General features: G+C 37.7%; 1 protein-coding gene and 1 long non-coding RNA gene across 2 annotated transcripts in view; both read right to left on the bottom strand.

Moving 5' to 3' along the window:
• LOC117071577 overlaps positions 1–14,817 on the bottom strand; it is a 41,901-nt gene extending 27,084 nt beyond the window's left edge. Inside the window, exon 1 of the long non-coding RNA XR_004432362.1 lies at positions 14,238–14,817. This is a non-coding gene — a long non-coding RNA (uncharacterized LOC117071577). The remainder of the gene's footprint in view (positions 1–14,237) is intronic.
• A 5,244-nt stretch (positions 14,818–20,061) lies between these two features.
• Positions 20,062–25,503, bottom strand: part of GALC (galactosylceramidase) — a 58,857-nt gene continuing 53,415 nt past the window's right edge. Inside the window, exon 17 of the mRNA XM_033191689.1 lies at positions 20,062–20,825. Within this exon, the coding sequence (XP_033047580.1) occupies positions 20,679–20,825 (147 nt within the window). The 3' untranslated portion in view covers positions 20,062–20,678. The remainder of the gene's footprint in view (positions 20,826–25,503) is intronic.

Below are 25,503 nucleotides of genomic sequence, written 5' to 3'. Positions count from 1 at the left end.
ACTATGTACATGCTAGTGTGCATAATTATGGGAAGTAGAGAAACTTAGCTCCTTCGGCACCTGTCCTAACCTCCCATTCCAGAAGAGGCAAAACCCACATTTTCCAGACCCCCTTGCAGCTAACATTTCAAATGTGATGTTATTCCACCACTTGGACATAATGGCAGGAGCCTCGAGAGAGAAAGTCAGTCCATGAGGCACATATGTTACTCACTTTTGCTGCTGTAGAGTCAAAGGGCTTGGTGTGGCCCATGATCCAACAGTTCTGGCCACAGCTTCCTGATCTGTGGCTTACAGCTGTGGCCCTGTGACAATGACCAGCAGAAGAGATCACAGCCTCCTCAGCAGCCTCCTGGGTGAACCAGAGCAGCAGCTGGCTTGGCAGGCAGGCCAGTTTGACAATATTCTCCTTTGGCCCTTACAATTATTTAATAATCACCTAATTCTGTACATTAAATTATTTCCTACATAAAGAACCAGAGTGGGTTCCATAATCTATAACAGAACACTGAACACTAAATGTTAAATCATGCTAAACATATCTTATGAATATTTTCCAGGTTTGTCATTTGTCTATCAATACTGTTTTCACTGCTTCTCTGCATTTAAATAATGTTTATAGTAATATTTTGAAATTCTTTGTGATTCCTGGTTTATAGCATTCCTGAAAAAACTTGTAATTCCCAAGTTTACAAAAGCAATGTTTTCTCTTTATTACTTACTAATTGCAATCTGCATGCATTGGAAAATAAGACAACTGCCATAATCAACAGTCCTGCTTATTATTTATTTATTTAGTTAAACTTTTAAGTTCAGTGTTACATGTGCAGGTTTGTCATATAGGTAAACTCGTGTCATGGGGGTTTGTTTTACCACCCAGGTATTAAACCTAGTATCCGTTAGTTACTTTTCCTGATCCACTTCCTCCTCCCTCCCTCTACTCTCAGGTAGGCCCCACTGTTTATTGTTCTCCAGTAGATGTCCCTATGTTCTCATCATTTACCTCCCACTTATAAGTGAAAACATTATTTGGTATTTGGTTTTCTGTCCCTGCATTAGATTGCTAAGGATAATGGTCTCCATCTCCATTCATGTTCCTGCAAAGATCATGATACTGTTCTTTTTATGGCTGCATAGTATTCTGTGGTGTGTATGTACCACAATTTTTAATCCAGTCTACCATTGATGGGCATTTAGGTTAATTCCATGTCTTTGCTATTGTGAATATCGCTTTGTGAATAGCAAAGACATGGAATCATGTGCTGCAATAAACATACGTATGCATGTGTCTTTATGATAGAATGATTTATATTCCTTTGGGTATATACCTAGGAATGGGATTGCTAGATCAAATGGTAGTTCTGTTTTTAGCTCTGTGAGGAATTGCCACACTGCTGTGGCATCCACAGTGGCTGAACCAATTTATACTCCCACCAACAGTGTATAAGTGTTCCTGTTTCACTACAACCTTTCCAGCATCTGTTATTTTTTGACTTTTTAATAATAGCCATTCTGACTGGTGTGAGATGGTATCTCTTTGTGGTTTTGATTTGCATTTCTCTAATGATCAGTGATCTGGAGCATTTTTTCATATGCTTCTTGGCTGCATGTGTGTCTTCTTTTGAAAAGTATCTGTTCATGTCCCTCACCCACTTTTTAATGGGGTTGTTTTTTCTTGTAAATTTGCTTAAGTTCCTTATAAATCCTAGATGTTAGACCTTTGTCAGATGCATAGTTTGCAAAAATTTTCTTCCATCTGGTAGACTGTCTGTTTACCATGTTGATAGTTTCTTTTGCTAAAGTGCAGAAGCTCCTTAGTTTTATTAGATCCCAACTGTCAATTTTTGCTTTTGTTGCAATTGCTTGTGGCATCTTCATCATAAAATATTTGCCTATTCCTATTCCAGAATGTTACTGCTTTCCAGAGTTTGTCTTCTAGGGTTTTTATAGTTTTGGGTTTTACATTTTAGTCTTTAATCCATCTTGAGCTGATTTTTGGTGTAAGGGAGGGGTCCAGTTTCAATCTTCTGTATATGGCTAGCCAGTTATCCCAGCACCATTTATTGAATAGGGAGTCCTTTCCTCATCACTTGTTTTTGTCAAGTTTGTTGATGATCAGATGGTTGTAGGTGTGCAGCCTTATTTCTGGACTTCCTATTCTGTTCCATTGGTCTATGTGTCTGTTTTTGTACCAGTACCATGCTATTTTGGTTACTGTAGCTCTGTAGTACAGTTTGAAGTTGGGTAGCATGATTTGTTCTTTTTCTTAGGATTGCCTTGTCTATTCAGGCTCTTTTGTGGTTCCATATGAATTCTAAAATACTTTTTCTAGTTCTGTGAAGAATGTCAGTGGTGGTTTGATAGGAGTAGCATTGAATCAATAAATTGCTTTGGGCATTTTAATGATGTTGATTCTTCCTATCCATGAGTCTGGAATGTTTTTCCATTTGTTTGTGTCATTTCTGATTTCTTTGAGCAGTGTTTTGTAATTCTCATCATAGACATCTTTCACCTCCCTGGTTAGCTGTATTCCTAGGTATTTTATTATTTTGGTGATAATTCTGAATGAGATTGCATTCCTGATTTTGCTCTCACCTTGACTGTTGTTGATGTATAAAAATGCTAGCAATTTTTTATGTTGATTTTGTATTGTGAGACTTTGCTGAAATTGTTTATCAGGTTAAGGAGTTTTGGGCCAGGACTATGGGGTTTTCTAGATAGAATCATGTCATCTGCAAATAGCAATAATTTGACTTCCTCTCCTTCTATTTGGATGCCCTTTCTTTCTTTCTCTTGCCTGATTTCTCTGGCCAGGACTTCCAATACTATATTGAATAGGAGTGGTGAGAAAGGGCATCCTTGTCTTGTGCCAGTTTTCAAGGGGGATGCTTCCAGCTTTTGCCTATTTATTGTAATGTTGGCTGTGGGTTTTTAATAGATGGCTCTTATTATTTTCAGGACTGTTTCTTCAATATTTAGTTTACTGAAAGTTTTTAACATGAAGGGGTGTTGAATTTTATCTAAAGCCTTTTCTGTATCTACTGAGATAATCATGTGGCTTTTGTCTTTAGTTCTGTTTATGTGATGAGTCACATTTATTGATTTGCATATGTTGAACCAACCTTGCATTCTAGGGCTAAAGCCTACTTGATGGTGGTGGATAAGCTGTTTGTGATGTACTGCTGAATTTGGTTTGCCAGTATTTTGCTGAAGATTTTTGCATCAATGTTTATCAAAAATATTGGCCTGAAGTTTTCTTTGTTGTGTCTCTTCCAGGTTTTTGTATCAAGATGATGCTGGCCTCACAGAATGAATTTGGGAGGAGTCCCTGCTCCTTAATTTTTTGGAATAGTTTCAATAGGAATGGTACCAGCTCCTCATTTGTTAAAATGAACCTCACTTGCCTGTGGTGCTATCCTTTTATTCATTGCTAGGTTGTTTTTGCTTGTACTTTATTTGGGATTTTCATATCAATATTCTCATAAAAGATTACATTGCATAGCTAATTGTTTTTAAGTGCCATTCTCACTCATTTTTTATCCTAATGTTATGCTTGCTTCATAAAGATAATTCAGAAGGTTCACTTTCTCTGTTCCGAAACACTTTCAAACTGCCTAAGAGCCATCGGATCCTTAAAAATTCGAAATTATCCAACTGGAAACTGTTTGTGCCTGATTTTTTATGAAAACTGGCTCAATTTCTTCTGTAACAATTGGTCAGATTCATTTTTTTCAGTTCTTTTTGAGATCTTTTTTTTAAATTAAAGCCTTTTAAAGGAAAAGCATTCATTTATCCTAATTTCTCTATTTCTTGACAAATTATCTGTATTTGGATCTACTGGTTACAGAAAATCTATAAACCTTTTCTAGCTCATACTTTTTCATTTTTATTATTTCTTTCCTTGTTTATTCATTGATTTTTAATTAAAAAGACAAATCATTATTATACACATCTCACTCTGTGCTCGTCATAGAAACTTTACCTTACCTGTCTTCCTGACTTCAATCTAATGCACAGCCTTTAATGGTAATTAGAAATGCCATCCAGCAGAAGCAGAAGCCCTAATGCTAGATGACACAAGATACAGAACAGGAGAAAAAGGCAAATAAAAATCATGGTTTTGGGACAGGGGGCTTGTTAGGCTACAAGAATGGCTCCCAACTCTGACTATACAATTAAATTCACCTGGGGTGCTTCTAAAATTAAATACGAATGCCTTGACCCTTCACCAAACTAATCAACTCAGACTCTTTGGCAGAACCCAGGAATCAATATTTTAAGCCTCCTCAGATTATTCTAACATACATCCAGAGTTTAGAACAACTAGGTTCTGAAAATACAACAGGAGGGGAAAAAACAAAGCCTTCAGAGGAATATGGCCACATGGTCTCCAGCCCACATCCACCATTCAAAGTCAAGGGTCCTAAGCTATGCCTGACCCACAGGCCTGCTTTGGGGAGTCTATCCCAGACACAAGGACTTGGATCTCTCTGTAGGGGTCTAAGATACAGGGTCACACCGTCATCACCTCCTAAGAAGGCTTATGACATTAGAAATACCTTAGGAACAACAGCAGCAAATAACAAAAACATGTACACAGAAAAAGACAAGCTCTCTCCCAGTAGACACAGAAAAGCAAGGTCAGGGCCCAGAAACCACAGAAAGGAAATCCCTACAGCTCACTGCTCTCCTCTGTTCTACACAGAGTCACCATTTCCTTTAAAAAAAAAAAAAACACTTAGAACCATGGAAATAAATCCTGGGATCCTGGGAGTAAGACTCAATGTGTCTCATCCATGATCTAGATTTGGTAACACTTCAGGACAGCATTTTCAAATTTAATGCATGGCTCAAAAGAAAGTCTCTCAAACAACAGAGGCTGAAAACTTTATTGAATAACACTTCTCCACTCAACCCTATCCCACTCCTCCCCAAAATACCCAAGAATCTTTCACTAACCTAACAGGTCACCCTTTTCCTATTTTTTTCTTCCATTTTTTGTTAAGCTAATTATCTTCGGTGCTAGATAACACATCAACTAGTCAGGCTTTTTAAATTCTTCATAATTAATCTAAGAGAAGTTTTATTTGTTTCATATGATATTCAACCCCAAAACCTCCAGCTTCCCTAGTAATTTAGGATGGAGTCAGACAGACTAACCCAAGTCCCAACACTCACTATGCTTTTATCCATGGGCATGTTTTCAAATTTTAGTTTCAAATATTATCTACCTCAGAGGGCTGTTACAAGGATGAAATGAGATGACTCATGAAGAGTGTTTAACACCATGTCTGCCACCTCATAAACACTACATCTACTCAACCAACAGCTATTTATTTGTTGGATTATGCATTACGCATCAAGGGCTGTGTTAGGCACTACAGATACAGTGGCACGTGAAATCAAACTTGATCCCTGCATTCATGGAGCTTATAAACCAATTCTCAGTAAATTCCCGCTGTTATTATTTCCAGATGCTAAGAATGGGAACAATCCATTCACTGCTAAAAATACATAGTTTAAGTGGTACAGCAAGAATTCACGAACTTTTACTTGAGCATGCTGATTCCCAAATGGCAGGTATTATTAGTACAGTGACGTTTCATGGGCAGAAACCACGCAGCACTGAAGGGCTGGATAACTTCCTTTGATTAAACTTGAAATAACAGGGCCTACAAGTGTGTAGATACAGCCTCAGAAGACTATCTTTCTGCTCTCAGGAAGTCTTCCCAGGGCATTTCATTACCCCTTCAGCCACTTTACCTCTCTGGGCTTTAGTTTCTCCTCAGCAAAATGAAGTAGCTGTGCCCAATTTGTTCTAAGATCTCTGCCAGCTCTCACACTTCTCAATAATTTAAACTGTGTGGTTTTTGTTTGTTCCCTAAAAACAATGATGTTTCAGGTCTACCAGTTTTAGTATATTAATACTGACAACAACTAGGTAAAATGCTTGTCCACTGATTGAGATTTTAAATAACATTAACAAAAACAGCACTCTATGGCAGAGGCTGCTAGTTGCCTACCCCAGCATCCATTTTCCACTCTCTCCTTAGTAACTGAGCCCAAGTTTTATTTGAAGTGTTGATGTGCCCAGCTGAAAAGCCATATGTCTCAGCCTCTCATGTGAATTTCTGGCTAGAACTCTACTAAATTCTGGTCAATGACATATACATTGGTCTTTTCAGCAAGTCTCCTTAAATGGGAAGGGTTAAGTCCTTTCCCCCTAATGAGCAGCAATTTTAAAAAGAAATATGTTGAAGGTAAAATGCTATTGAAACATGCAAAAGAGAAATTTTCAAAAGTCACTATTTGTTTTAAAATTTTAGTTAAATATCACTATAACCCAGCAAGCCATAAGCATCTTCTTTAGACAACTAAATGAATGGATCTTTACACCTTTTACACTGCTGGGGATAAAATGTCATCACAGTTAAACTAATTGCAAGTTTTTTATTCAACATTCATTCAAAAGTATTTATGATTTGAATATTTCCCAGGCATTCTTCTACCCTCTACAAAAACAGCCAAAAATTCCTGTGCTCTAAGATAGTTATATTTTTATCATAAAATGTAATGCAGTGCTCCAAATAGATTTTACCTTTCATTTAATAATTTCAAGATGCATCTGTAGTAGTCAGAGTTCTAGGAGAAAGGCATCTGTAGTAGTCAGGGTTTGCCAGAGAAAACAGAACCAACAGGGGTGGGTGTGTGTGTGTGTGTGTGTGTGTGTGTGTGTCTGTCTGTGTGCATGTGTATAGAGAGAAAGAGAGATTTACTTTAAGAAATTAGCTCATGGAATTGTAGAGGTGTAGTGATATGGTTTGGCTGTGTCCCCACCCAAATCTCATCTTGAACTGTAGCTCCCATAATTCCCACATCGTGGGAGGGGCCCGGTGGAAGGTAATAGAATCATGGGGGTGGGTATTTCCTATGCTGTTCTCATGATAGTGAGTAAGTCTCATGAGAGCTGATGGTTTTATAAATAGGAGTTCCCCTGCATACGCTCTCTGGCCTGCCGCCATGTAAGATGTGACTTTGCTTCACCTTTGCCTTCTGCCATAATTGTAAGGCCTCTCCAGCCACGTGGAACTGTGAGTCAATTAAACCCCCTTCCTTTACAAATTACCTGGTCTCAGGTATGTCTTTATTAGCAGTGTGAAAACAGACTAATGCATGTAGCAAATCCAAAATCTACAGGGTAGGCCAGCAGGCTGGACACCAAATTGCAGTCCAAGTCCAAAAACCATCTGCTTGCAGAATTCCTCCATAGAGAGGTCAGTCTTTTTCTATTAAAGCCTCCAACTGATTGGAGGAGGTCCATCCACAATATGAAGGGTAATCTCCTTCACCCAAAGTCTACTGATTTAAATATTCATCTTAAAAAAACACCTTCACAGAAACATCTAAAATGGTATTTGTCCAAGTATCTGAGTACTGTGGCTTAGGCAAGTTGACACACAAGATTAACCATCACATCATCTTAGTTTTATTTGCAAACCTTAATTATTTGCAAAGATAATCATAAGCTATATAAGAGGAAAGACACTTCTGGAGGGTCTGTGGCCTGAACCTACAAGAGGGAAAGAAGACTCTCAGTCAGTTTTGTGTTACTATAAAGGAATATGTGAGGCTGGATAATTTAGAAAGAAAAGAGATCTGGCCCATGGTTCTGCAGGCTGTACAAGAATCATGGCATGGTCATCCGCTCTACTTCTAGTAAGGGCTTTCATGATGTGTGAAAAGATGGTGGAGAAGGTCTAAGGGGAAGTGGGTACACGTGAAGAGAGACCAAACCTGAGGGGCATCCTGACTTTATAAAAACCCAAATGAATCCATTTCTTGGGAACCAATCCAGTCTCATATGAGCAATAACTCACTCACTACTGCAAGAACAGCACCAAGCCATTCCTGATGGGTCCCCCACTCATGACCCAAATACCTCCCGACTAGGCCTCACCTCCCAACACCGCCACACTGGTGGTCAAATTTCAAGATGAGCTTTGGTGAAGACAAATAAACCTTACCCAAAACTATAGCAGGGGATTCACCTGAGAAAGTGACCTTCAACTCACTCAGTCTTGCAGTAAATTTTCAAATTATTCTGGGATTGTTACTAGTTCCACCTAAGGAGTAGTCAAGCATATAGCTAGTCTCCAGAGTCATTAGAAACAGGCAGGTGAGGAGAGACACCTTGAGACCTTCCATTTGCAAAGTTCCTGACCATATTCCCACCGCTACCACATAGTATCACAGGTAGCTAAGAACCCTGTGAGCCTCAGGGCCAGATATTGTGCAATGCTGCTTAGGGGGATGCCACTGGGATCCCCACATTGAAGTGCCATCTATATACTGGTAAGTTATTATTTACCTACATTTAAGGAACTTGTATCCTCTCCCTGTGTCTAGTAGGGTCTCTAATTGAGTGGCAGACAGCCTGTTTATCAAATAGAGTAGTAAATGCACTGTAATGAACTCAGAGATGCCAAAGCCTATGCTGATTTCCAAAGGACAAGGGATCACCTCACATATAAAATCTTTAACATGGTCTTAAATACTACCCACATCCTGTTAAATATATACCATACAATGCAAAAACATTACTTAGTATATTCTGTTAAACAGATGCAGAAAGTAATAAACGGTCTCTTCAATATAATTTTCAAATCACTTAATTCTATATTTCTCTCCCCCACTGAATGTGAAAACTATAAATAACCTGGTGGAAAAAAATCACTTCAAATATCTTGTTCAACAATCAATCACAATCTCTCAAAGTGCTTGCATTTTTCCTAGTTGAATAGCAATTACCAATTCTATGGAGCATCAAGTTCAGTTTTATTGGAGAAGGAAGGAGACGGAGGAGGAGACAGAGGAGGAGGAGTGGGAGAAAGAGTGGGAGGAAACACTTCAGAACAATTTCAAATTATCTATGGACTTAAACAGAGGTGCTGTTTTCAGTATAATATGATTCAACTATAATATTCCAAACAAAGAAAGCCAGGCTTTCTTTCAAGTGAATGTAAAACACTAACAAAGCAGAAGAAAAATCAAGTATAAGGACGAAATCTACCTATGAGCAAAGGCTGTAGAACACTATGATTTTTAAATCCTGCCTTCATGATTTGGAGTGGTGTAAATCACATCACAATGCTTGGACCCCCTGGCCCCCATAGTTTAAAATACTACCAATAGACCTGTGAGGATAACAAAAGATGGTCCTTTTTAAGCAGGTCACATGTATAGAGAATGGAATCTGCTATAAAGCTTATGTGTGTGTGTATATATATATCTTTAACTTCATTAAACATATATACATATATATTACATATATATTAAATATATATATATATTTAATGAAGTTAAATCCATTTGCAAAATAATTTCATTTGATGAAGCCATTTGGCCAAGGTTTAAACATACAAGGCACTGTCTGGTCATCTTTCAATGTGGGAAACAATACGTGGCAAATCTTACTAAGAAAAAAAAACCTCTTCTGTTAAGCAACTTGAGCCTAGTTAAATATTTGAATTAAATTTTAAAAATACACATGTTTAAATCAGCATTACAGAGTAAGAGCTAGAAGGTGTCTCAGTGACTATCCAGTTTAATTTCTTTGTTTTACAGAAAGAGCAGTTTCAGTGATTCAACCAAAGTCAGAGAAATAAGCAGCAGGTCTGGCATTCAACACAGATTTTAGGACTCAACTTCAGTAATTTTACCATGGTGCTTTTCCAGGTGTTGTTGTTAGTGTGTAAAGTAACTTTGGCCACTTACAAAGTGGTTTCACTTAGAGGCTCTGATGAGTCTACTTAATTAATACAATTCATGGTTACTGGTAGCCATCTACCAGTACAGCCTATCTAATCAAACCTGATCAAAAATCAAGTCCTTGATGACCACCTATTAATATGTGGGCAGCAACACAGGGAATGTAGAAGTATAAGACATTCTTTATATCCAAATACTTCAAAGCTACTTGAAATACAGCTACCAGCTGAAACAGTGTCTAAATCATGATGATGAATATGTGGTGCAAATTACAGACGCTCCTCAATGTACCATGGAGCTATATCCAGAAAAATCCATCAGAAGTTGAAATATCAAGTTGAACATGCATTTAATACACCTAACCTACTGAATGAACATCATAGCTTAGCCTAGCCTACCTTAAATGTGCTAAGAATAGTTACATTAGCCTGTAGTTGGGCAAAATTACTTCAAAAAACACAGGCAACACAGTACACTACAGAATATCTGTTGTTTACCCTCAGGATGACATGGCTGATAGGAGATACTGCTTGCTGCCACTGCCCAGTGTCAGGAGAGTATAGTACCGTATATCACTAGCCCAGGAAAAGGTCAAAATTTGAAATATGGTTTCTACTGAATGTGTATCATTTTTGCAGCATCATGAAGTTGAAAAGTTGGCTGGGCGCAGTGGCTCACGCCTATAATCCCAGCACTTTGGGAGGCCGAGGCAGGCGGATCAAGAGGTCAGGAGATCAAGACCATCCTGGCTAACACGGCGAAACCCCGTCTCTACTAAAATTACAAAAAAAATTATCCAGGCATGGTGGCGGGCGCCTGTAGTCCCAGCTACTCGTGAGGCTGAGGCAGGAGAACAGCATGAACCCGGGAGGCGGAGCTTGCAGTGAGCCGCGATTGCGCTACTGCACTCCAGCCTGGGGGACGAGCAAGACTCCATCTCAAAAAAGAAAAAAAAAGAAAAGAAAAAGAAAAATCATTAAGTTGAACCATCATAAGTTGGGGACTGTCTTAGTGTCAAAATATTTCAGAAAACGACACCATCTCTACAAAAAAACAATATATATATATATATATATATATATATATATCAAAAATTAGCCAGGTGTGGTGGCACACGCATGTAATTCCTAGCTACTCAGGAGGCTGAGACAGGAAAACTGCTTGAGCTAAGGGGTTCGAGGCTGCAGTGAGCTCCAGCCTAGGTGACAGAGTGAGACTCTGTCTCAAAAAAAAAAAAAAAAAAAAAATCAAAAAAGACTCATGATGGCCAGGTATTCAAGTAAATGAATGGAGAGTTCCATTTCCAGCCTTGAGAGAATAAAAACTACAACTGGACCAGTCCTCCCACTGTAAACAACAGTTTCAGAGAGTAGACAGCAGGAAGCCCAGTACTGTGATCAGAGAAAAACGGAGAAATCAATGAGGTGAATTTTGTGATCCCCCATTTCTGTCTAGAGCCATTTACCAGATTTCAGTGCAGGGAGGGGAAATGCAGAGCATATGGGTCTTGTGGAGCTGTGGAGATAAAGATCAGAGTTCAAAGAGGCTGCAGCACCTGAAATTTGCAGTGCTGAGTATCTGAGAGAAGGGTGCTATGTAGAAAAAGAGGTTCAGAAATCTCAGAGGGGGGCCGGGCGCGGTGGCTCAAGCCTGTAATCCCAGCACTTTGGGAGGCCGAGACAGGTGGATCACGAGGTCAGGAGATCGAGACCACCCTGGCTAACACGGTGAAACCCCGTCTCTACTAAAAATACAAAAAACTAGCCGGGCGAGGTGGCGGGCGCCTGTAGTCCCAGCTACTCCGGAGGCTGAGGCAGGAGAATGGCGTAAACCCGGGAGGCGGAGCTTGCAGTGAGCTGAGATTCGGCCACTGCACTCCAGACCGGGCGACAGAGCAAGACTCCGTCTCAAAAAAAAAAAAAAGAAATCTCAGAGGAGGTCGGTCTATTTGTGTCTTTAGCTCTAAACTAAGCATTCACAGTGTGAAAGCCCTTGGGCCAAATAATAATCAAGAAAGTGTTAGCTGAACAACTATCAAAATTATCACAGGGCTAGAAGATATTTAAGATGTGAACGAATATAGTGGAGAGAACTCATTCAGCTCTCAGGGAATTCCATGCCTTAAGAACAGGGCTAGACTAAAGCTAGAATGCCCCAGGAAAATCAACCTTTCAGACTGAACCTGAACAGGGAAATAGAAAACACACATTTTCTGTATTTGGAGATCTTAACTCTTCTCACTCAGTAATTAACAGTAAACGTAGAGAGAAAATCAGTAAGTCACAGACATCAACACCATCAACTAACATGACCTAATTAATATTTGTAAAACATTACAGCCAATCACTGAAGAAGGCAAATTATTTTTAAGGGTACACTGACTAAGATAAATTGGGTCATAAAACAAGTCTAAATACATTTAAGATAGTTGAAAGGAAACACAACATATTTTCTAATCAAAACAGAATTAAGTTTAAATATCAATGGCAAAAAATTATCTGAAAAATCTTCAAATACTTAGAAATTAAACATTGAACTTCTACAATAATTAGCACAAAGTCCAAAAAAGTATAAGATAACTTAGAAAATATTCTGAACTGAATGAAAATTAGAATGTGGATATTAAAATATGTGAGATGTAACTAAATAAATGTTTAAATTTTAGTGTTAAATGCTAACATATTTTAAAAAGATGATCTAAAATCGAAGATCTAAGCTTGCATCTGAAGAAGTTAGAATAAGAGTAAATTTAATCCGAAAGTAGACTAAATAATAAAGGTACAAGCAGCAATCAGTGAAACACAAAAAAGTCTAAGAAATTCAGAACTGGTTCTTTGAAAGATAAATAAAATTGACAAAATTCTAATTAGACCAAGTAAGATAAAAAGAAAGCACAAATTGGCCATATCAGGAATGTCTTATAGACATTAAAATAAGGGAATATTTTAAACAATGTTATGCCAATAAATTAGACAATTTAGATGAAGTTGACAAATTCCTTAAAAGACAAATTGTCAAAACGGACATAAGAAATAGAAAAATTGGCCAGGCACAGTGGCTCACGCCTGTAATCCCAGCTCTTTGTGAGGCCAAGGCGGGTGGATCACGAGGTCAGGAGATCGAGATCACCCTGGCCAACACGGTGAAACCCCGACTCTACTAAAAATACAAAAATTAGCTGGGCATGGTGGTGTGCGCCTGTAATTCCAGTTACTTGGGAGGCTGAGGCAGGAGAATCATTTGAACCCAGGAGGCAGAGGTTGCAGTGAGCTGAAATTGTGCCACTGCAATCCAGTCTGGTGACAGAGTGAGACTCCATCTCAAAAAAAAAAAATAGAAAAATTGGAACAGCCTTGTATCTGTTAAAGCTTCTCAGCCTCAAACCCACTCATGTGACCTGCTTTATGATACTGGAGCTGTGTCTTGTCAACATTTCTCCTGTGTCAGGTGGCATACTTAAGTTTTATCAACAGAGGTTACTAAAGGGACCCTGCAGGAGGAAGGAGCTTCTCTTCTCTGTCCCAGTGTGCTTTTTCCTTCTTGCTTCTGTGGCATGTGGCTACTAGCAAGCAGCATTTGGGACACTCAGTGAAGCATCTCTTCCAGTAGGAGCTGGAACAACCAGTGGCACTTACTCTGCAGGGATTTTCACCAACAACCCTGCAGGTAGTTCCCCTGAAAGTTTCACCAGCATCACAAAGGGTGGCTTCCTAGTGAGTTTCAGCAGCACTCCAAAAGGAGCTTCCCAATGAGTCTGACACATACCCCAGAAGACAGTTTCCCACTTGCCAACGCCAGCACACAGCATCTCAGCAAACTCTAGGCCATTCCAGGGTCACACTATATCAACACTATACTATCTGCAGTGAGATCTGAGCCTCAGTCATGTAAGGAGGATCTCTTCCGAGTTTGTTGCCCTGTGAGTACCCTGCCCCAGCCTAGGAAGTGACTGGTCTCTACATCTGCTCTTCCTGTATTCTTTGGAGTTCTCTCTACCCCTGAGTGGCTAATCTCATTACTAATTAATAATTCTTAACATTAGACTGGTCCTGGCATGGTTTCTGTCTCCTGACCAGACACTGACTGACATAACTGATGAATTCTAAGGTTTAAGAACCTCACAAACTTTCAGAGAATAAAGAAGGAGGCAGCATTTCCAAACTGAATTTATGAGGTGTCACCCTGCCACCAAACCAGATAAAGACATTAGGAGAAAATAAAACTAGATCAATATTCCACAGGAACACAGACACAAACACTTTTAGCCAAATATTGACAGATTAAATTCACCAGTACATAAACAGGGTAATAAACCCCACTTGGTCATGACATATCTCATGAATGCAAAGTTGCTTTAATATTTGAAAATCAAACCATGTGATATATCACATTAACAGAATAAAGAAGAAAGACAGTATAACTATCTTGTTAGATGTAGAGAAAAAGCATTTAACAAATTCAGTACTCACACTTAATGGTGAAAGAGACTCTTCCTAAGATGAGGAACAAGGCTGATACATCTGTTCTTACCACTTCTCAACACTGTACTTGAAGTCCTGGTCAGTGCAATAAGGCAACAAAAGCATCAGAAATACAGCAGAAATATTGAAAAGGAAAAAGCGGAATTGTCTATATTCACAGATTACATAATTACATATGTAGAAAATTCTAAAGAATTTACCCCAAAAAAGCTAAACTAATACGTGAATTTAGCAAGGGAGCAGGACTACAGGTCAATATGCAAAAATCAGCTGTGTTTCTATGTATGAGCAACAAATAATAAATACCATTTACAATAGCATCAAAGACATAAAATATTTAAGGATACATTTAATAAAAAACATCTTCAAGATCTGTATGCTGAAAACTATAGAAACTGCTGAGAGAAATTATAGACTTAATACATGAAAAGGTATAACTGCTCCTCAGCAAATGCCAAATAACTGAAATCGTAACAGTCTCTCAGACCACAGTCCAATCAAATTAGAACTAAGGATTAAGAAACTCACTCAAAACCACACAATTACATGGAAATTGAACAACCTGTTCCTGAATGACTCCTAAGTAAATAATGTAATTAAGGCAGAAATCAAGAAGTTCTTTGAAACCAGTGAGAACAAAGAGAACATACCAGAATCTCTGGGACACAGCTAAAGCAGTGTTAAGAGGGAAATTTATACCACTAAATACCCACATCAGAAAGTGAGAAAGATCTCAAATCGACACCCTAACATCACAATTAAAAGAGCCAGAGAAATAAGAGCAAACTAATCCAAAAACTAGCAGAAGACAAGAAGATATAACTAAGATCAGAGAAGAATTGAAGAAGATACACGAAAAGCCCTCCAAAAAAATCAATAAATCAAGGAGCTAGTTTTTTGAAAAAATTAACAAAATACATAGACCACTAGCTAGACTAATAAAGAAGAGGGAAGAATCAAACAGACACAATAAAAAGTTAGAAAGGGATATCACCACTGATCCCACAGAAATACAAACTACCATCACAGAATACTATAAACACTTCTATGCAAATAAACTAGAAAATCTAGAAGAAATGGATAAATTTCTAGACACATATACCCTCCCAAGACTAAACTAGGAGGAAGTCGAATCCCTGAATAGACCAATAACAAGTTCTGAAATTGAGGCACTAATTAGTAGCCTACCAACAAAAAAAGCCCAGGATCAGATGGATTCACAGTCAAATTCTACCAGAGGTACAAAGAGGAGCTGGTATCATTCCTTCTGAAACTATTCCAAATAATTGAAAAGGAGAGACTCCTCCCTAACTCACTGTATGATGCATCATCCTGATACCAAAAACTGGGAAGAGACACAACAAAAAAAGAAAACTTCAGGCCAATATCCCTGATGAACATCAACAGGAAAATCATCAATAAAATACTGGCAAACCGAAACCAGCAGCACATCAAAAAACTTATCCACCACGATAAAGTCAGCTTCATCCCTGGGATGCAAGGCTGGTTCAACATATGCAAATCAATAAACATAATCCTCACATAAACAGAACCAAAGACAAAAACCACATGATAATAGATGCAGAAAGGGGCTTTGATAAAATTCAACATCCCTTCATGTTAAAATCTCTCAATAAACTAGGTATTGCTGGAACATATCTCAAAATAAGAATAGCTATTTATGACAAACTCACAGCCAATATCATATTGAATGGGAAAAAGCTGGAAGCATTTCCTTTGAAAACTGACACCAAGGCAAGGATACCCTCTCTCAACACTCCCATTCAACATAGTATCAGAAGTTCTGGCCAGGGCAATCAGGCAAGAGAAGGAAATAAAGGGTATTCAGATAGGAGGAGAGGAAGTCTAATTGTCTCTGTTTGCAGATAACATGATTCTAAATTTAGAAAACCCATCATCTCAGCCCAAAAACTCCTTAAGCTGATAAGCAACTTCAGCAAAGTCTCAGGATACAAAATCAATGCGCAAAAATCACAAGCATTCCTTTACACCAACAACAGACAGGCAGAGAGCCAAATCATGCATGAACTCTCATTCACAATGGCTACACAGAGAATAAAATACCCAGGAATACAGCTAACAAGGGATGAGAAGGATCTCTTCAAGGAGAACTACAAACCACTGCTCGAGGAAATAAGAGAGGACACAAACAAATGGAAAAACATTCCATCCTCATGGATAGGAAGACTCAATATCGTGAAATGCCCATATTGCCCAAAGTAATTTATACATTCAATGCTATTCCCACCAAACTACCATTGACACTTTTCACAGAATTAGAAAAAACTACTTTAAATTTAGTCTGAAATCAAAGAAGACCCCATATAGCCAAGAAAATCCTAAGCAAAAAGAACAAAGCTGGAAGCATCAGGCTAGCTGACATCAAACTATACTACAAGGCTACAGTAACCAAAACAGCATGGTACTGGTACCAAAACAGACACACAGACCAATGGAACAGAACAGAGACCTCAGAAATAACACCACACATCTACAACCATCTGATCTTCAACAAACCTGACAAAAACAAGCAGTGGGAAAAGGATCTCCTACTCAATAAATGGTGCTGGGAAAACTGACTAGCCATATGCAGAAAACTGAAACTGGACCCCTTCCTTACACCTTATACAAAAATTAACTCAAGATGAATTAAAGACTTAAAAGTAAAACCCAAACCATAAAAACCCTAGAAGAAAATCTAGGCAATACCACTGAGGACATATGCATGGGCAAAGACTGCATGATGAAAATGCCAAAAGCAATTGCAAAAAAGCCAAAATTGACAAATGGGATCTAATTAAACTAAAGAGCTTCTGCACAGCAAAAGAAACTATCATCACAGTAAACAGGCAACCTACAGAATAAGAGAACATTTTTGCGGTCTACCCATCTGACAAAGGTCTAATATCCAGAACTTACAAAAAACTTAAACAAATATACAAGAAACAAACAAACAACTCCATCAAAAAGTGGGCAAAGAATATGAACAGACACTACTCACAAGAAGACATTTACGCACCCAACAAACATGAACAAAAGCTCAACATCACTGATCATTAGAGAAATGCAAATCAAAACCACAATGAGATACCATCTCATGCCAGTCAAAATAAAAATATTAAAAAGTCAAGAAACAATAGATGCAGGAAAGGCTGTGGAGAAATAGAAGCACTTTTACACTGTTGATGTGAATGTAAATTAGTTCAACCATTGTGGAAGGCAGTGTGGTGATTCCCCAAGGATCTAGAACCAGAAATACCATTTGACCCAACAATGCCATTACTGGGTATACACCCGGAGGAATATAAATCATTCTACTATAAAGACACATGCACACGTTAAGTTCATTGCAGCACCATTTACAATAGCAAAGTTATGGAACCAACCCAAATGTCCATCAACAATAGACTGAATAAAGGAAACATGATACATATACACCATGGAATACTATGCAGCCATAAAAAAGAATGAGATCATGTACTTTGCAGGGACATGGATGAAGCTGGAAGCCATCATCCTCAGCAAACTAACACAGGAAGAGAAAACCAAACACTGCATGTTCTCACTCATAAGTGGGAGTTGAACAATGAGAACACATGGACACAGGGAGGGGAACACCACATACCAGGGCCTGTTGGGGGGTGTGGGGTGGGAGGTGAGGGGAGGGAACTTAAAGGATGGGTCAATAGGTGCAGCAAACCACCATGGCACATGTATACCTATGTAACAAACCTGCATCTTCTGCACATGTATCCCAGAACTTAAAGTAAAATAAAATTTTTTAAAAAGGTGTAACTGCTCATGGATTTGAAGGGTCCATATTAGTCAGATATCAGTTCTTTCCAGATATATCTATAATTTAAATGTAATCAAAATGAAAATTCCATCAGGTTCTTTGTAGAAATAGAGAAAATAATTTTCAAAACACTGTTTTAAAAAAAAAAAAAAACATGTATCTGGAAGATGTAAAGAGCTCTTATAACTCAATAGAAAAAACAACAGAATTTTTTTAGATGAGCAAAAGATTTGAATAGATATTACATAAAACAAAGTATGTAAATGTCTATTAAGTCCATGACATATGCTCAACAGCTTTAGTCATCAGAGAAATGTACATACGATACACCCACAATTAAGGGTTAAAATTAAAAAGAATGACAACACGAGGCACTGACAAGAATGCAGAGTAACTGGAACTTTTAAACATTGCTGATAGAAGTGTAAAACCATACAATCATTTTGGAAAACAGTTTGGTAGTTTCTTATAAAGTTAAACATACAATTAACATAAGACCCAGAAATTTCACTCCTCTGTATTCATCCTAAAGAAATAGAAATATATTTGACACAAAGATTGTAAATGTGGACAGTTTTAATTATAATAGCAGAAACTGGTCAGGAGGAAACAAATTGTGGTATATTCATACAATGTGTGAAAACTCTTCAGAAATAAGAAGGAATAAACCACTGAATCACACAACATGGACAAATCTCAAATCATTATGCTGACGGAAAGAAACCATTCATAAGAATACACAGTACATGATGCCACCTTCATGATGTTCTGGAACAAAGAAAACTAACCTATAGTGATAGAATTCGTATCAGTGGCTGCCAGCAATTGGGAGTGAAAGGAACTGACTGAGCAGGTATACAAGAGAATTTTCTGGGGTGATGGAAATATTCTGAAACTTGACTGGAGTGTTGGTTACATGGGTATATCCATTTATCAAAACTCACTGAATTGTATACTTAAAGTGGGAACATTTTATTATAAATAAATTATGACTCTACAATGTTAGTTTTAAAAATACTAGATACATCAGCTAGAAATCACTTGGTTCTAACTGAAAAATTTTCTCTGTAACCTTATTTATTCTAGTACTTAGCTTCTTGTCTTCAAAAGCAATGTAAAACTTCACTGTAGCTAAGCCTATGTTAGACTCTTACAAATTCCTAAAGAGTAGAATTAGTTCAATGGGTAATTCTTACAAATAATTCTAGGCCGGGCGCGGTGGCTCAAGCCTGTAATCCCAGCACTTTGGGAGGCCGAGACGGGCGGATCACGAGGTCAGGAGATCGAGACCATCCTGGCTAACACAGTGAAACCCCGTCTCTACTAAAAAATACAAAAAACTAGCCGGGCGAGGTGGCGGGCGCCTGTAGTCCCAGCTACTCGGGAGGCTGAGGCAGGAGAATGGCGTAAACCCGGGAGGCGGAGCTTGCAGTGAGCTGAGATCCGGCCACTGCACTCCAGCCTGGGCAACAGAGCCAGACTCTGTCTCAAAAAAAAAAAAAAAAAAAAAAAAAAAAAAAAAAAAAAAACAAATAATTCTAGATTTACTTTACCCACATGAATAACAGATTTGCTACTTAGAGACACATTAATGCTTAGTATAAATCATACTACATGATAAATATGCTCACATATATTTAAATATAAACATATTTGGACTTTAAAAAGTAAGTACATCTTAGGAGATGATCCAATTCTGGGAGTTAGCAAATGGCTAAGTGCTCCCCTCCTTCCACACATAAGGAGAGAAAAGCATTCATCAGCTGTGTGAGTCTGTTACCAGTGCCACATGTGAGGACAGACCACAACACAGTGAGATGAGGCAGAGGAAATGCCTACAACAGCATTGGCTAGATCAGGTTTTCTTCCTTCTTCCAGCCACCTGGAAAAATGTTCACAGAGAGTTATAGTGGTTATAAGACCAAAACTTGGAATCAAAAGAATTAAATAATGCAAATAACCCAATTAATCTGCTAATATCTATTACTGCAGAAATAGTGTTAGAGGTAGTTTATTAAAGAGGCATTTTTTCAATCATCCCACTCATCATATCCTGCATTTCAAAAGTATTATCTTAAAAAGGAAAATAAAAAAAATACTTTTTAGAGCATAAAGCATAACAGGTTGAAGTGGTTTTCAAACAGTTACTTCCAGTGTTCTTCAGCTTTCTATTATGGCAGCATCATCTTGTGCTGAAGACATCGGCTCATTTGGACACATGGTCAGCATGCATAAATACATCTCGGTGATGATTAAGTTACTGCCATCTGCAGGACTGCTTGCAAATAAGATGAAGAGAGCTACCTCAGTGTTAGCAGCAAGGCTTCAAGGTCTGAACTACTCAAACCACTCCTAAGGGTAGGGCTAATGTACAGTTTGAATGTTAGGGAACACACCAGGTAATGCTAAAGATTCACCAGTTTTCCCCTTGGAATTAATTCTAATAAAATCTTCCAGGATAAATTAAAAATAAATTTCTCTCCCCATTTACTCTTCATTATTTTTAGCCTCAAAAGGCTCATATACTGTTCCAATGAAACAAGAATTGGCTCTGAACCAAAACCAAAAAGAAGGGAAGAAAATCCAGAGTATTCTATGATGCCCTGTAAGTATTAGCGTGTGGCTTCCACATGAAAGTTGTCAAACTGTGCAAATTCAAAGGAGTGAGTTCCAATTGCAGCCCAGCCATTCTTCGGAAAATTCACAGGGATGTCTGTCCACAGAGACTTGTCATTCAGCATGCCAGAGGCAAAACGACCCTAGAGTAGAAAGAAACGCATTCCTTGAAACCATATGAAAATGGTCCTCTGAAGTCTATTTCTTGATCATGTATGGCCCACTACTTAGTGGAGCAAATGTACTTCTCACTCAAGACTTAACCACAGCAAAACACAAATCCACAAGTTTGAGCAAAAGTTTAAAATAAAGAAGAAAACTCTGGGAAGAAATTCTTACCTACCTACTTAAATTGTTCCCAACGTACAAGGAATACCTCAATATTTCCTGTGTTCCACGAAAATGTAAAACCAACAAAAATGCAAAACTTTTCATGCATTATTATAAAGTTTTAGACAAAAGCTCATTAAAATAAAAAAACATTATTTATAAGTAGTCACATGTACAAGTGTTGTGGCTAACAGCCACCAACTCTTCAGACAGGACTGTGCTGGAGCCAAAACATCTGCTTCTACCTCATTGCTTCTCTAAGGTTTTCATTAAGGATCCTCTGCCCAGCCAGAAGAAAAATAATTAACCTTAGCTTTTGTGTTGTGTTGCCATGAACAGAATATCACTTCAAAGCCATATGAAGCTCCCACCCTTAAGTTGAAAAAACAGTAGCCATCAGTTAAAGTGATGATGGAGTAGGGTGCAGTAGGTGGAAGAAGGGAGGCATCTATAAGGTGTTACTTACTGGTTACTGACAGTGAAAGAAAAAATTACACCTTCCTCAGAAGCTTGCCATTCTACTTAGCTCAGTGCCTGGCACATGGTAAACAATAAATCTCAGCTCTTATTATCTTTATGATAGTACATTTATGAGCATATATTCACAGCATACTAACTACAGCCAATCAATTAAAACTAGCTACTCTCAAAAGGTAAAGAGCTCAAAATTCAAAGCATTGGGCCAAGAACCAGAATAAATCTGCTTTTAAGTCTTGGAAGGATAATGTAATGGACCTTAATGTAGTTCTTTTTATTTTATGCATGGAAACACTGAGGCTTAATAGATTAAAACTCAAAGTCACAGATTTTTGCTCCAAGTCACTTAGCTCCAAATTTGGAGCCACATTCCTGTTACTACAGACTTGCACAGCTATCTTCAGCTCTAGAAGTGCTTACTGAACATCTTCTGCTGCCATCAAACACTCAGTATTAACATTGAGCCAAGGGACTCATATCACCAATCACATTAAGCACAAAACCTGTCTAAGAGGACCTCATCACTCCTGCCTCCCCAGGCTTAGCCACCCCAGCCTCCAGGCTGCTCTTCACACATTGTCAGCTACACCTGCCTTTTGAACCAGCCATGTGGTCTGCTCAAATTGTTCTTCCCATCATTCAGGTCTGCACTCAAGTACCACCCACTCAGTGAGGTCTTTCCTCAACTCCCTGGTTAGAGAATCAGGGTAACAGAGCTACTTTATCTTATGACTCTATTTTTTCTTCATAATCATAAACTTATTTCATAATTATAAACTTCATAATTATAAACTTATTTACAAGTTTACTATCTCAGGATAGGGCTCAGCAAACTATGACCTACATGCCAATGACCTTTTTTTTTATATAAACAAAATCTTATTGAAACACAACCACATCCATTCATCTACATATTGTCTACAGCTTTTTTCTCACTACAACAGCAGAACTGGGTGGTGCCAGCAGAGACCACATGGCCAACAAAGTCTAAAATATTTACTCTCTGGCCCTTTACAGAAAAAGTTGCCAACTCCTGTCCTAGAAGAATATATGCTCTAAGAGAGCAGGAATTTGTCTATTTCATTCACTGCTGTATCCCTAGGACTTAGTAGAGTGCATATAGTAGGGGCTTAATAAAAATGTGTTGAATGTAAGAATGTAACACATTTAACCCTCAAGACAACCTCACAGAAGTTATCTGCATTTTACAGATAAGGAAACAGATACTCAAAGAGGTGGAATAACTTGCTAGAAGTCTCAGTATGTATTAGTGAGGAAATATTAATGCTGTTCTTCTGGTTCCAAACACTCCTACGCATAAGAATATTAACTTGACTCATTAAGTGCTTACCACATATCAGGTACTACATATATATATATATATTTTTTTTTTTTTTCTCATTGAATCTTCATAAGAAAAGTGTTCTTCATGATACAATGGATGGGAAAATTGAAGCTGCACAATATAAAATACTTGCAAGTAGAATACAGTAGACTTCAAAGTCCATTGTGCTACCCACTATGCAACAGAGCTGGGACACGTCACCTGACAAATGCTGAGAAGAATTCAACATGTGGCTGACAGTCAGTGACAAAATCCTCGCATTAGCTGAGATTTGGAATATGGGCAACATAGAAGATGATGTTTTGTTTTTTTTCATTTATGCAAAGAAGATTTATATGTCAAATACTGTTTAATGCACTGGGAATTTAAGACAAACAAGAAAGACAAGGTCCCTGCTCTTATGGAGCTTATATTCTAGTAGGAGGAGATGGACAGACACACACACACACACAAAGTGAGAGCTAAAGGATAAGCAGCATGTAAAAATTAAGCCAGGTCAAAGTGACAATGGGTGCCTGACAGACTACTTTACTGCCGATAGTTGGAGAAGACCCTCAGAGTATGTGGCAAAAGTTGAGATTCAAGAGGAAGCAGAATGCCCATAGTTGAGGAAACACAAAATAACAGGAGTAGGCGAGTGAGGTGGGTGCAAGCCAGCAAAGTCCTATCCATCCTAGTAGCAAGACAAGAGCCAATTTCTAAAAGTAGTGAATCATATTATATTAAAGACACACCAGAAAAAACAGCTAGAATAGTGAGGAGTGGCTGTATCAGAAGTACAGAACACAGAATGGAGGTCAAGAAGAAGGAACAGGATGTGAGGCAGGAGACAGCTGTTTTCAATAAGTCCTGTTGCCATTTTAACCAGGTATGCAAAGTACCTGAAGAAAATTAAGAAAATCTTTTAAATCTCATTCACGATTTCAAAAAAACTCATAAAGTTACTAAAACAAACTTAATCAAAAGTGTGCAAAAATAAAACTGAAGGACCTAGTGGCAAATCTTAATAAATGATGAAATATAGCATGCTTTTGTTCCTATGTTCTCTCATGGGGAAACACATTATTATTTTAAAAAATGTAATTTTTTCCCAAATTGATGTATAAATTTAATGTAATACCAGCACCATTTTCCAAGTAATTGAAAGTTTGTTTTTTTAAAGTCCAATCGAATAATATATATAGTGGAATAGCAAAGATAATTTTGAAAAAGAAACAATGAGGAAGTTGCCCCACCAGATATCCATTCATTCATTTACCAAGTATTATTTGGACTCTTGCTCTGCCTGGCTGTCAGGCACTTTTCTAGGTGCTACAGAGCCAGCAGTGAGGAATATGGAGAAAGGCCTGTTACTAAAGGAGCTATGTGCTAGTGAAGGGAGTAGGAAAACACATTAACAATCAACAGAATATGTGTGACGTCAGCTTGGGACAAAACCTTTAGAGAAAAATAAAGCAACAGAAAGGAGTTAGAGAGTGAGATGGGGCTATGTTTTCTATCAAGTGGTCAGGTAAGAAAACTCTGAAGGAAGCAAGGGAGTAACTGTATCATCAAAGCCTTTAGAATGTTAACACCAATTAAAAGTGTGATTTTGGATAATAATAGACAAACAGCAATATGGAGAACAGAAAAAAGCTCAGAAACAAGTATATGCACATGTGCTGATTTGTTACATCAAAATGGTAGCCTTTAAATTATGGGCAAAAGGATAGTCTATTGTAATAAATGATGGCTATCCATTTTTTAAAAAATTATATTCAATACTTCCCCTTAAAATTCACAAATAAATTTCTGATGTATTAAAAACTTACACATAAAAATAAATCCTAAACTTTTTTTAGTTTGGGGTAAAAATGTTCCTAACCTTGAGAAACAAGAAGGCCTTATTTAAAACATGAAACATAAAGGCAATGAATAAAAAGTAAAACATTTGACAGTATCAAAATATAAAACTTATAGTCATCAAAAATACCATAAGCAAAATTAAAATACACAAGATAGGAGAGCACAGTTGTGACATATGTAACAGACAATGGGTTACTATCCAGAATACATATTAAATTCACACAAATTTGCCAGAAAAAGACAACACGATAGAAAAATGAAGAAAGAAGTGAACAGGCAACTTCAGAGAAGAGAAACTATAAATAGCCAACAAACATTACATGTGCAAGCTCCCTAATTATCAAGGAAATACAAATCATATCTATGAGTTTGGAAAAAATCTTCAAATTCAATAATAGTGAATATTATTATAATTGCTATAACATGGCTACAATTTGGCTAGTGTAGCATAGTTAAATAATCTATGCTACATCCAAACAAATCTTCAATATACATTATTATTAATGCTAAAAAAATTAGTGCTGTCATTTTGGTGGTTGATTGAGGGGAGAGAACAAATTCCACAGTTATTGGAATCTGATTTTTAATTTCTATTGCACCCTAAACAAAACGGTGAGGGAGCTATCTTGGGAGAGACCAGCATATTATACACAAAAAATTTCTCTGCACAGCATCCCTTGGAAGCACTGTCAAGCAGTAACTCGTGATCACCCAGTGATTCTGAGGAATATTTTTATATTTCTATTATATTAAAATTAATCTGGTATTTTCTCTGACAAAAATATTCATGGAAACCAATTTCTAAAAATCTATGCTTATAATTG

This window comes from Trachypithecus francoisi, unplaced genomic scaffold (assembly GCF_009764315.1).
Source record: "Trachypithecus francoisi isolate TF-2019V2 unplaced genomic scaffold, Tfra_2.0 Lachesis_group3, whole genome shotgun sequence".
Taxonomy (NCBI): domain Eukaryota; kingdom Metazoa; phylum Chordata; class Mammalia; order Primates; family Cercopithecidae; genus Trachypithecus; species Trachypithecus francoisi.
Note: the sequence above shows the minus strand (reverse complement) of the source record. Positions and strands in the feature narration are given on the sequence as shown.